Source organism: Solanum tuberosum, unplaced genomic scaffold (genome assembly GCF_000226075.1).
Source record: "Solanum tuberosum cultivar DM 1-3 516 R44 unplaced genomic scaffold, SolTub_3.0 scf00039, whole genome shotgun sequence".
NCBI lineage: Eukaryota > Viridiplantae > Streptophyta > Magnoliopsida > Solanales > Solanaceae > Solanum > Solanum tuberosum.
This window is the reverse complement of record NW_006238968.1, coordinates 1,757,346-1,770,837: the sequence shown is the minus strand read 5'-3', so window position 1 is coordinate 1,770,837 and position 13,492 is coordinate 1,757,346. Positions and strand designations below refer to the sequence as shown.

Here is a 13,492-nt window from a genome sequence, read left to right as displayed (position 1 = left end):
AAATTAACTATTTTCTACTCTTAAGTTATGATATGTTATGAAATACTCGAACACCAACTTTCAATCTTGACTTCACCCCAACTTAAATTAGAGATTCGATCATCGACCGGAATGGAGTTGAGATAGATGGAGTCAAGAGACGGGTAAATAATGTGAGCTGGTAGGTTGATATATATTAAGTGTGTTGTTATTGATCGGGAAAAAAAGTTCAAATTTTTTGTTTTTCTATTTGTATAAGATACATGTATATTTATTCAATTAAAATATAAATGATTTAACTTATTTAAATATAAATTATATAAATTTATTTTAGTTTATAAATATGTGCTCAAAATAGGGAAAACTACCTACAATAGACCATTGTGAAATAATTTATTCAAATTGGATCCGACCCAAACTAATTATCTTTAATGGATCCATGGCCCAAATTATTTACATGCTTATTCCACTTTCTCCTTTTTTATTTCACGCATGAAGTCAATATGGCATCAACATCACTACTATGAATGAATCTTCTATAATACTCCACATCGATATATTGATACCATATCGTTATCATATAAGACTGAGATTAATCCTCTGTGATACTTTATCGGTATATTGATATCCTATCGATATCAAATAGGATTGGACTCAATTTTTAAGAAATAAATAACAAACAATTAAGAAAAAATTATTAAAGTTACAATTTTATTTTTATAAACTCTAAATTAGTTGAAAAATATATTCTCTGTGATATTTCGTCGGTATATTGATACCATATCGATATCATATAGGATTGAGCTTAATCTTATGTGATACTCCATCGGTACATTGATATTCTTTTGGTATCATATAGGATTAGACTTTTTTTTAAGAAATAATTAAGAGAAAATTATTAAAGTCACGATCTTATTTATTAAATTCTAAATTAGTTGAAAATATATTTTTATTTTTATTTTTTCTCTTCTTGCAAACTTTTTTAAAATGTATATGAATTATGACTCTTTTTAAAACTGTTAGATTAAAATATTGAAGGTATTGAAACATATCTCAATAATACCATACTAGCATGTAGATATACCGTAATGATATCATAGATGATTGAGTAATCTCATTGAAGGACTCAAACAGATCTTAATGAAAACATTATTCAGTTACTCACTGATACCATCAGAGTATATTATACTTTGATGATACTAAGGAGGAAGAAGTCGTCCTTCAATGAAAACACTGCTCAGTTACTCCTTCATACTATTCGAGTATATTTATACACTATAATATTGTGATGGTATCAGAAAGGAATTATGAAAGGTTAGACGTCGAGTTAGTTTGACTCAACATAAAATTTAAGAAAGAAGGGAAATTTTTTGAAACTTATAATCTAAAATAAGTGATAATATTTGTATTACTATAAATTATTTTATAAAAAATAAAATGAGTATTTTAAAATTAAATTATTACTTAATATAGAATTATGTTAAATTATGTTACTCTCTCTGTCCCAATTTATGTGACACTTTTCATTTTTTGAGAGTCAAACAATTTAACTTTAACCGGACATTTGCGTATGGAATCTTCAAATTTTTTAAAATGAAATTTATATATTTGTAAATTATATAAAATGTACTATAATTCACAATAATTAATAATTCAAAATGTTAAAAGGATCTATGAAAAATTTACCGTCAAAAATAAACTTGTTTGAATCTCACAATGCGAAAAGTGTCACATAAAATGGAATGGAGGGAGTATTGATTTTGGACGGACTAAAAAGGAAATTAAATAATAACTTGTTCATCAAGTAAACTTCATTTTGTTGCTGCTTAAACAAAAACTGATTCTGGAGAATTTTAACCTTCTAATGTTCGTTAACAATGGTGGAGGAGGTCAGATTCTTCCCTTTTTTTGTTGTTGTTAATACTCAGTTCAATCTGTAAATTCGATTATGCGCTTTCTATTTAACAATTTGCTTATCTGTTGATGTTTTTTCCGTAACTATTTTTTTTTCAGGCTGTAATGATCTGTATTGATAATTCTGAATGGATGCGTAATGGTGATTACTCGCGCAACCGGTTTGATGCACAATATTCGGCTTTTACTTCGATTTGTGGTTTCAAACACCTGGTTGGTAGTGTTTTGCCCATTACCATTGTTTTTTTAGTTATACAAAACTGCTATATCAGTGTTTATCAATGGCGAAATGTTGGCATTAGAAAAAACCAAGTGTAGTGTAAAGTTTGAAGCTCAATCTGACGCTGCTAGTTTTATTTGTGGTGCTACAATCCAGGTAGTTTATTCAACTTTTGAATTGCTTGTTGATAGCGTTTTGGGTATAACCGATTACCTTCGAGTTATATAAAACTGCTATGTATCAATGTTTATCAACGGTAAAAAGTGAACCCTAGAAAAAAGACTAATAGTGTAGGGTTTGAAGCTCAATCTGATGCTGTTAGTTTCATTTGTGTGGTGCTAAAACCCAGGCAGTTTATTCAACCTTTGAATTGCTTGTTGACGGTATTTTTGGCCATAATTGATTGTGTTCGAGTTACACAAATTGCTATGCATCAGTGTTATCAAAACGAGAAGTGAACCTTAAAAAAAGGACAAAGTATAGTGTAGAGTTTAATGAAAGAAAATGCAAATGTAGAAATTATAAAAAAGTATATATGTAATTCAAGAACAACAATGGTGCTCTACTAACTGAAATAGTCACTGGTTAGTAGTATCCTCTTAAAGAGGGAGCCCATGGGTAATGAAACACCCCGCCATAGGTGCTTTGATGCGGTAAGCTCAACATGTTTTGCATCCAGCTTCTGGGCTTAAGTGCGTCTCAAATGAGTTTTTGACAACACTGTTGTGAATATAGTCGAAGACTTAACTAAAAAATACTTACTTATAGGAAGTGTGTGAACTATCACTAAGTAGTGAGTGCAATGGTCCTCCATACCTACTGATCATGAGTTTTACTCTTCTTAGGATTTCCGTGCATAGCTGACTCAATGACGTTACAGTGTATTTCAGCAATTTCTTAATTACCTTTTAGTAAGCACCGAGTCTATACTCTTGACTGTTCCATTGTGTGATTTGGTTAATCGATTTGCAGGCAAACCCTGAGAGTACAGTCGGAGCATTAACCATGGCTGGCAAAGGAGTTCGTGTATTAATCACTCCAACCAATGACTTTGGAGAAATGTTATCTTGCATTAACGGTAAGCTTCCCTGCATGGCTATGCTTTTCTTTGTAGTAATTTATTACTCTGTAGACACCATTAAAATCACTTCTATCGGTTTTGCAGCTTGCTATCTTGACATTAGATTTAATGGAACCTAGGCTTACTAGAATTTTCTGAGATTATGATGACTAGAACAAGTATGGGAGATAAGTGATTGGTTTTGAGTAATGACTCTATGCGGTTCTAGTGCCACTTCTGTAGGATCTTGACAAAGGTTTTTCCAAATTTTACTAGTTAGTACTCTAGATTTGTTGGTGTTCACTTGCGTGTGCCTAAAGACACTTGTTTCTTCCAGTTCAGGTATTCCTTCTTTACCATTTGTGCAATTACATTTTTGTCCTCCGATAGAAGATTTACATAAGAGGGTTACCAATATTCCTGATATCACCACATCTTCTGTGATGAAACCTACTTATACCCTTCATAATTTTTTTTAAGTTATCCATAAAATTTGCAGGTATGTGATTATCTGTAAAAAGAGAGAATGAAAATGTGTCTTTTGCTTAATAAGATGTAATAAAAGATAACCTGTCCCTACAGTGTCTGATAGCATTTTTAGTCCCTTATTTGGCGAAGGCAGAGGCAGAAGCTTTTAAATGCCAGCTGAATGACAGATACAAAACGAAACAAAATGAGAAGGCTGACTTTCTTAGGATGAAACAATGGGTGTAGGATAAAGACCTGCAGGTATGTGATATTAATAACATATTAGTACAACAAATTGGGAGACGGAAAGAGCGGTAATGAATAAGAGCCCAAAATTTGAACTGAAAGGACTGGTAATGCCCAAGGATTGGGAAAAAAATTGAGGATTTCTTTTTGATTTTCTGCCTAGAAAGTCAGTAAGATCCTCAATTTGACTTCCTCAGTTATTAACTACTCATTTATATGTTGTATTAATCTACTTGCAATCACAATTGAACGTCCATTGCCTCCCTATTACTTTAATTTTATTCAACTGAAGAAGATGGTTGTGGAAAGATAATCTCGAAGCCAGTGTAGATGCAGTGCTTGTCTCTCGAAGTGAAGGTAAAGACAAGACATTGAGGATTTTGAATCTGACTGCACTTTCCTCAGGTCGAACGGCTATAGATCCTAGCCCGATGAGAAAAGGGTTTCCACTGCCAGTGTATACTGTTTTTCTTCTTTTTAGTAGGGGAAAGGGTATGGGGGAAGAACTTACAAGTGGAGAATTGAATTCTCACCAATAAGGTGAAAGTTCAGGTTGCCAACTAATTGTGCTACTAGGATTCTCCTAAAGCCAGTGTATACTTCACTATAATGTCTGTATGATACTCACATCGTTGTCATCTTCAGATGTTTTGTTAACTATATATTGTCTAGTAATCTCCTTTTAATAGTTCCATTTCAGTTTCTTATGTGATTGGCTTTTTCTTACCTTTCTCAGGATTAAATATCGGTGGTGAGATGAATTTGGCTGCTGGACTCCAGGTGGCACAGTTGGCTCTGAAGCATCGGCAAAACAAAAAGCAGCATCAAAAGATCATTCTTTTTGCTGGCAGGTGATGACTTCTTCCTGAGTAATTGTTGCTGCCTCAACTGTTGATTTTTTGTCTCTGTATTGACGTTTACTATTTGTTCAGCCCTGTTAAAGAAGACAAGAGGGTCTTGGAGATGATTGGAAGAAAGTTGAATAAGCATAGAGTAGCTCTTGATGTTATTAATTTTGGTCAAGAAGATAACAGGAAGGCTGAGAAGCTGGAGGCATTAGTTGCTGCAGTTAACAACAATGATAACAGTCACATCATTTATATTCCTCCTGGGGCTAGGGATCTTTCTGATGTGCTAGGGAGGTTATTAGCAATATTTTACCATCTTTACTTTGAACCGGATAATCTTCATAACATATCATATTGTTCATCTGAAATTGGCAGGAATCCTATCTTTACTAGAGATGTTGACTCTAGAAAGAGATTTGCTGCGGTTGCTTCTGGTGCAGGGTCTGGCTATGATTTTGGTGTTGATCCTAACTTGGATCCTGAGATTGCTCTGGCACTTCGAGTTTCAATGGAGGAGGAAAGGGATAGACAAGCAGCAGCAGCAAAGAAGGCTGCACAAGAAGCTGCAAAACAAGAAAAAGGAGAAATGCAGTCAACTTCCCAGGATGTTACAATGACTGAAAATGTCAGTGCTCGAAAGTCTGAAACTAAAAACAAGGCAGCTGATCTACTGGTTGGTGTCTCACTATTTTAGAAATTTCTGAGGACCTTCTGAGTTATTAGAAAAATTATAGATTAAAAGAAGAAACTGGGATTCTTTCGAATCTTCATTTTTTGTTTGTCATTTTATTTTTTGGTGAGTACTGGCGGTTCCATTTGTGGGCACATGACATATGTATGTTAAAAATGATAGGTCCTTTACGGGCAATCATTAAGGCTTGTCTTCAATTTTTCTCGGCCTATTGGAGCTTGAGACTATATGGAGATTTGAATCTCTAGTAGGGATTTTACACACAACCATGTATGGAAGTAAGACCAAGCCTTATGTGTGAGGTGTTAAGTTCCACATTGTCCTGGTTGCTGGTGCCTATTGATTGCCCAAATTTGGGAAGGTTGCAACTTGCATGTATATACACTGTTTCTCTTTTTCCTTTTTATTGAGGAGGTGGGGGAAGGAGGATAAGAGGGATTGTACTTATTAGCCAATTATTGGTCATGTACAAATTGATTTGTGGGATTTCTTGAATCCTTTATTTTGTCGAGCTTAAAAAAGAAACATGGCCAGTTAGGATTCATATGTTCAACCTCAACTTGTTTGGGATTGATACAGAGTAGTAGTAGTTGATGTTACTTAAACCTTTATTTTCTCGAGTGTGAAGAAGATAGATCTTGAGTTTTAACACAATCCCAAAAAGTTAGCCCATAGGTGAGCATTGCCCAAGGCGGTAGTATAAAGAGACAATTACCCATATCCTTAATGCAATGTGGGAACCTGACATTTCTCATCCACATGCCAAGGGCATTTGGAGCATGGACAATGTAAGATGGGCCCAGCATTGGGTAAACCAAGTATAGAGATGAGTCTTGTTCTGAAACCATGTGAAGAAAGAGGGATCTTGGACCTAACTTCACCCCAAAAGTTAGCTCACGAGGTGAGTATTGCCCAATGACATATAAGGAGACAATAGCCAGTACCCTCAACCATTGAGACTGCTAACACGGAGCATACTTATATGTAACTATGATGTCTTCTAAAATTTTATTTCTATCTTCTCATACCTAGCAGAGAAACTTGTAGAGATAGAAATTTTCAAGAAAATGAGTTAAAGCTTGTAGGTTTTATAATGTCTGGCCTTTTGTTACTCTCCAATGAAATTAACTCCTGAACAAATAAATTGATCTCTTACAGGATAATGATCATTCCCTGTTACAACAAGCACTTGCAATGTCGAGGGATGATTCTTCCTCCAACACTGCTACAAGAGACACAGACATGTCAGAAGCAGATTTTGAAGATCGGGAGTTGCTACTAGGTTGGTTATTATATTGGCATGCCAAATTCTGTTGTTGGCTTATATCATTAGGTCATAGACATACTTTTCTAAGTTTTTGGAACTGGTAACGTCAAGTTCTTTTTACTTGCCTTTTCAATTGATTTCTTGTATGGTGAATTTTACCAACTGTTGTTACATACATTCTGTAATATGTGCCTGTCTCACACTTGAGGAGGTTCTGGTAATTGCCCTCTCATTTTGTAAATAGTTTGCACTTTGCATAATGTATTTGAAATAAGAAGATTATCAGTGTTTAAATGTGATTTATATTTGAAGAACTGCCTTTTTACCATACTTTGCCATCCTTTATATCATTCAAAATGATCTTTAAATGACAAAAGGTGCAAGTCACTGTTAATTACCTCTTAGATGACCTTGGTTAGTCCTATCAAAACTTTAATTGCTACAAATGGCTGTAACTGTGCAGAATTCTTCTTACAATGTCAGCCATTCGTGCAAAGGTGCTAAGCTATGCTTTTCTGATACGTTCTGTTGCTTCCTATGCTTGCAGATCTTCTTTTATTCATACAGGACAATTCAAAAGATGAGACAAATGTCACTAAATTGTTGGCAAACCAATCACTCGTGCCATCAATTCTTGCTTCAGTAAGTTCTCTATGCTGAGTAAAAGATGACGCTCCTATTAGTATGATCACAAAGTATCTGCTTATCCTATGGGTATCAAACTTCATATCTCCTTTGATTTTCATTTCATGGTATGTTTGCTACCCAGATTCTAGGTGTTGATCCGAATGACCCTTCAATTGAAGTTTTACTTGCTTCTATGCAAAGTCAGTCTGAGGTGAGTTAATTTGGTTGATGAGATTATATTAAAAAGCATGTTGTTAAAGTTTTGGTGTAGTGCCATGTCTATTTCTAATCTATGTGTCTTTTACATGTTATATGGTCAATTTGTTTGTAGATTTCTAACAATGTATCAGCTTTGTTTACTGGTGCCGATAAGTTAAATGTTAGCTCTTTCAGATGTCAAAACAGACACGCTCCTTGAGTTTCAGAAATATAGTCTAGAGCTTGAAAGTTAATCTACGAACTGTGGCACCAAAGACATCGCGGCACACCTACTGCGTTGTGTATTAATGTGTATCTAAAAGGCAATTCAAGGGTCTTTTTTTATGCAGACTAGTTGGTTGAAAGTGATGATGTATATATATATATAACTGTCTTTTGGGTCAGGGGATTACCTTTTGTTTTACTAGATACTTTGAGCATTTCAATCTTTACACCTTGCTAATGATCAAAAAATGAAGATGAAAGAATCGAAGAAATACTTCTAGACTAAGTTGAGATCATTCTTGAAGTAACGATGTTTATACAAGACCCTTAGGGACGAGTCATTCTGAAAGAAACGGAAGGCAAGAAAGAGAGGTGATCAATGTGGTGGAAGGCAACATAAGGAATATGGAGTTTGTATTCTTCCTGTCATATTCCTTATTCCAATAGGTACTTAGCTTCTTGTATTGTCACACTTTAATGTGAATCTCATGTTTTCTTTGGGTTTAAGTAGACATAACGAGACACATCGTTGTATCTTTTTTGTTTTCATTAGCATTCCATCTCACTTGTGTCTATTTCATCATAGCAGAATGACGAGAACAAGGAACAACGAGAGGACAAGGAACAGAAAGAAGACAAGAAGTGATGAGATGCCCAAATCTTATTGTTGTCATAATTGTGCTTATATCATAGGGATGTGAATATTTTTCTTTGTAAGCCAACAAGTTCAGTTGGTAGTCAAGAAATGATGCAGATTGATGAAATTTGATTCTGGGGGTGGGGTTTATAGTGCTTTTTGTTGTGAAAAAGAAATTAAACTAGTGATAGTTACCCTTTACCTTGCTTCTCAATGTGATATATAGTGTACTTAGAAAATGTCAATTTGTCCAACCTGTGTTTACTATTGAATGCCATGATTTGAGTTTGGCTCTGTATATGATGTCTTCTTTTTGTTGGTATACCAGAGTTGTACATATTGACGGTGTTTTTAGAACCGTTTAGTTGGTTAAACTGACTTATACACGTATCTTTTGACTTATTTATGTGTCGGATCAATATGCTTATAAGTCAAGTATTCGCAAGCCAATAAAAAAAAATTAGAAGTGCTTATAAACTTATTGCATCGTCAATTTATGGCTGTTTTGTTTACGAACAGTAAACTTTCTTTTTGTTTATTTCCAAAAAACAGAAAGTTTTATGAAGTACCCTCCTTTAATTTATGTAACAAAGTTAAAATAGATACAAAATTTTAGTAGGTAAGAATTTTTAAAAGCAAAAACTGTCGTTTTAATCATGTCATAATATTTATGTTTACTATAAGACTTTTGAAATTTGTAATCTTGAATATTGTGTAACGTTTATAGAACAATTATAAAAACTTAATATAAAAAAAAAATGGCCCATGCAGGTCTCGAACCTGCGACCTTCGCGTTATTAGCACGACGCTCTAACCAACTGAGCTAATGGGCCTCATGTCTTTGACTTCAATTAACGCTAATTTTATTTACTCTCAAATAACTAAAAAAAAGCACAATTTCATTCAATATTTAAGTATTGAGGTTAATGATTTGGGGAAGAAGATGGATGACGAAACTCAGATTTCAGCCATGAAAGATGATTACGAGGTAACAAAATTCTCCATTTCATTGTTATTAGTATGTTTTGTTTAATCCTGTGACTACTGCTGCCAATTTTTTGCTCTAATTTTTAATTGAAACTGTTTGAGGAAAAAAAGGGTTAATCTCATGTAGGTCTTGTAATTTGAACCTTTTATTGAACTTCAATATTATGGAATGGGGAGAGGTTGAGGTAGGTCGAAGAAGTATCGGGAGAGGTGATTATACATGATATGGCATAATTTTAGTTTATCGAGGGATATTAGATAGGAGGATATGAAGGTTGCGGATTAGGATATGAGGTTAGCAGTAGTTGAGCTTTGACTCGTGTTTTGCCGGGTTTAGGCTTGATGGGAGCTTGTGAGCATCGTGTCAGTCGTAGAAGATAATTTGAAGCTTTTATTGAACTTCAATATACATATCCAATGAGATAGATGAAAGAAGTATTGGGTAAAGGTGATTAGACATGATATGTTGCAACTTCAGATTATTATGTATTGATCTTAGATAGGAGGATATGGAAGTCCTTGATTAGGGTAGAAGGATAGTAGGTAGTTGAGATTTGACTCGCATTTTGGTGGGTTTAGGCTTGGTGGAGCCTGAGAGCATCGTGTATGTCGTAATATTAGTCTTATATATGTATATTCTTTCAGTTACTTCATTATTTTTTTGATGTTGTTACTGTTTCTTTTCTCTGAAGGTTGTGTACTGCTTTTCTTATTAATTGGCATGTTTTGTTCACTGTCATATCCCCTTTTCCGTAAATACATTGATTTGATGCACTTTAGTTGAGGGTTTATCGAAAATAACCTCTCTACCCTTCCATGATGTAGAGGTAAGATGTGCATACACGCACTCTACCCTTAGCAAACTCCATTTGTGGGATCAAGCCGGGTATGATGTTGTTTGAGAGAACAATAATCATCAATTCTCTTATTGGAAACAACCTCTCTACCTTCCAAGATAGGGATTGGATCTACGTATATCGAGTCATACATTACAAAATGTTCGTTATTGAGGACCAATCGGATTTATTCTGTACCTTTTCGTCCCTAAGACCTTTTTCTTGAGCCTAGGGTCTATCGGAAGCAACCTCTCTACCTCCCAAGGTTAGGGTAAGGTTGCGTACACTACCCTCCCCTCCAAGATCCCACTTGTGGGATTACAGTAGGTATGTTGTTATTTTTTGTCCCTAAGACAATTTCCTTTTACTCTGATAGATAAATAGGACTAACTCAACACTCAAAAAGATCTTTTGAGTTGAAGAAAGAAATATGAGAATTCAATTTATTTAGGAGAAGCCCAAAGAGTATAGGAAAGGACAGCCATTTCTCACCAAAAAAGAATGGAAGAGATAAGTCGTACATGTAAGATCAATGCTTCCTTGCCACGACTATGGAAGCTTTTAGATACGTAGGAAAAGGAAAAAGAATGAACTTATTTGCTGTGATACGATTTGCAATGCTACTTGATTGATAATATATCTGCAGAGGGTAGAGTCCTTCGACTCTCTAAGGATAGAAGAAAATATAGGTCTTGTGTAGATATAGCATTGCTTCCTCTCCTCTTAAGATTGGTTTCATGTATTGATAAACATTCCCTAGTATATGGCGGCATTTGTTTGGATTTTCACCAAGCTTGATAGGCGACAGCAAGTAGTGCATACATCAGTGAATTTTACTCGTCTGACTAAGAAAAATAAGCATGACTCGAAACATGAAACCAACACTATAAATTATTCCGAGCTTCTAACTTCCTTTAATAAGAACAACCTAAATGTGTCACTTTCATGCCGAAATACCGGATTTTTTTTATACTAGAGTCTTAGAACCCATGAAATGAAATTAAAAGTCCGTCCCTTAGCCTAGTCTATATTCGCAGATGTTGCCACTCCATACCGACGCCTCACTACTATTATTTTTCCTTAATTTTCATATTGATAGATTTTTTTAATTACTTTGGTTTCCAACTAGGCATATAGTTCCTTAGCAATTTTTGTTTCTAGTTTGTTGCTATTAGCTTTTATCTATTGAGTATAATTCAGGTCAAAGAAAAGAAGCAAGCTGCTGCAGATGTCTTGTTTCAATACTCAAACTTTGTTATGGCCTGCATTGGAAATCAAGTTCGGCCTTGTGATCTGAGACTACATTTGATGAAAGTAAGCGTTTTCTGAAATTTCACTAGCTCTATGTATGTCATGGGAACAATTTCTTGACAGAAAATCAGCCATCCCAACAAAATATGCCCTTGTAAAAGCCAACTTGCCATATTCCAACTGCTTCGACTAGCACACGAGCCCAAACGAACAGTTAGAAAGAACTCTTTGTTTTTTTCATGCATTCCATTCTTACTCATCTCTTTTATCTTTATATTCTCCGGTGAATCGTCTCTAGATATCCCTTACTATCTTCCTAAATGATATATGTAACTCAATGCAACAGTTTTATTTGTCCAACTTTGAGAATTTAGCTCAACCAATTCACGTGAGATTGATCTTTCCTGTATATCTATTCATCATGTGGCCCAAATAGCTCTAGTATGGGAACTTTGTTTGGTCTAAAAGGTCGCGCCACCATCTTGGGTTTCTAGATCATGATATTAACATTTTTGTTACCACGAGATATATTGGCATTCGCCTGATCATTTGATGGGGATGAAATTTGGAACAGGTGTACTTGACAATATGAATCATTTGAAAAAAAAGGTATTTGTTTCGTAACATATCTTTTACAAGATCAATTTGGATAGGCTTTGGTTCGTTTAGAAAATGTTGTTGGGGGACTATTGTGGAGCTATTTGGCATAAATCGATACCGACTCCTCCACTCTGTTGTTACTTTATGTTGAATTTGCTAATTCTTTCTTAAAACCATTAAACTAGCAAATCACATACTGCTTGTGTATAAGATAATTTTTCCTTTACTAATAGAATTATTTTTTTCTTCTCAAAAAGAACTTGTATCCTCCGAATATGATACAACTGTCCGGTAATACATACACACCTCCAGTTTGAGATTCAAACAATGAATTCACTGCTTATTGAAGAGGAAAGTTTGAGTGCAGCACCTAGTTTATTTCTTGTCAAAATGAATTTGATTTAGTTTCTTCGATACCCAATGCTTCTAATACCACAGCAACTGAACTTGGTTTAACACCAGAGTTGTGGATCTTGGAGCAACGGTAAAGTTATTCCCGTGTGACCATAGTTCACGAGTTTGAGCCGTGTAAGCAGTCATTAATGCCTGCATTAGGATAGGTTGTCTACAATCTACATCACACCCCTTGGGGTGCGGCCCTTCTCCTAACCCTACTAACATGGGATGCTTTGTACACCAAGCTACCCTTCTTTGTAGTTGTGGATCTGCTCATATTTTGAGAAAACATATGATATAGTTGCTTGCTTTTGAATTTCAGCTGGCGATTTGTCGTCTTAAATAGTTTTTTTCTGATCATATTTACACTTTACTTTTTAAGAAACATCGTAAACAGTCTGAAAGGATCACTCGTGCACTAGCGATAAAGTTGTTGTAATTGGTCCTAAGTATTGTTTTGCTTTGATTCAACTTTCTTCAGGAGGTCTCAGGATTACCAACTTCATTGAAGCAGGAGCGACGTGCAGCATCCTCTCCCGTTACAATGGGAGAGTCTTCGAGCTCAGGCACTTCGAGACTTGAAACAGACAGCTTTAAAGGTATCTAGACGCGGAAACTGCAACACTATCGTTGTTTTTATTAGTTCAGTTTCTTTTAAAATACGAGTTTCACCAATCATTTGATGTAATGGAGGTGTAAATTGTACGATTCATGTCATGTTATATTAGACATAGTTACGTACATTCATGGAGGATGTTGGAATTGATTAATAGTACACACTATTTATACTATCAATATATAAAACTTACTCTACTTTTTTTTTACTAAGCTAGAATATAATATAGTCACATATAGCAAACATAAAAATCATATTTGTATGTTATAGCTATAGCTTCCATAATTGCGCTCCATAGCAAATTTTATGTTTGCTATGGAGCTTTTGATTTGTATAATTCGCTAGATACATCCAATTTTATACAAACTGTTCAGTTTTGTATAAATTCATTTATACATTGTAATTTGTATAATAAGATCTGTATTT

General features: G+C 34.7%; 2 protein-coding genes and 1 non-coding gene across 4 annotated transcripts; 2 read left to right on the top strand and 1 right to left on the bottom strand.

Annotated features, from left to right (window-relative positions):
• Window positions 1–1,810: 1,810 nt before the first annotated feature.
• LOC102584699 (26S proteasome non-ATPase regulatory subunit 4 homolog) lies at window positions 1,811–8,666 on the top strand. 2 transcript variants are annotated; one of them, XM_006343297.2, is made up of 10 exons: window positions 1,811–1,868; window positions 1,993–2,106; window positions 3,086–3,191; window positions 4,624–4,738; window positions 4,820–5,029; window positions 5,111–5,408; window positions 6,585–6,708; window positions 7,241–7,335; window positions 7,463–7,531; window positions 8,333–8,666. In XM_006343297.2, the coding sequence occupies exons 1-10, from the start codon at window positions 1,857–1,859 to the stop codon at window positions 8,387–8,389; spliced, it is 1,200 nt and encodes a 399-aa protein (XP_006343359.1). In that variant the 5' UTR covers window positions 1,811–1,856; the 3' UTR covers window positions 8,390–8,666. The 2 variants fall into 2 exon arrangements, with proteins under 2 accessions (XP_006343359.1, XP_006343358.1); XM_006343296.2 differs by having other exon boundaries at window positions 8,330–8,666.
• Window positions 8,667–9,139: 473 nt separating this feature from the next.
• Window positions 9,140–9,213, bottom strand: TRNAI-AAU (transfer RNA isoleucine (anticodon AAU)). Its single transcript has one exon. It is a non-coding gene; the product is annotated as a tRNA-Ile (tRNA).
• A 65-nt stretch (window positions 9,214–9,278) lies between these two features.
• Window positions 9,279–13,263, top strand: LOC102584359 (uncharacterized). The gene is made up of 3 exons (XM_006343295.2): window positions 9,279–9,368; window positions 11,404–11,517; window positions 12,932–13,263. The coding sequence occupies exons 1-3, from the start codon at window positions 9,324–9,326 to the stop codon at window positions 13,055–13,057; spliced, it is 285 nt and encodes a 94-aa protein (XP_006343357.1). The 5' UTR covers window positions 9,279–9,323; the 3' UTR covers window positions 13,058–13,263.
• Window positions 13,264–13,492: the final 229 nt, after the last annotated feature.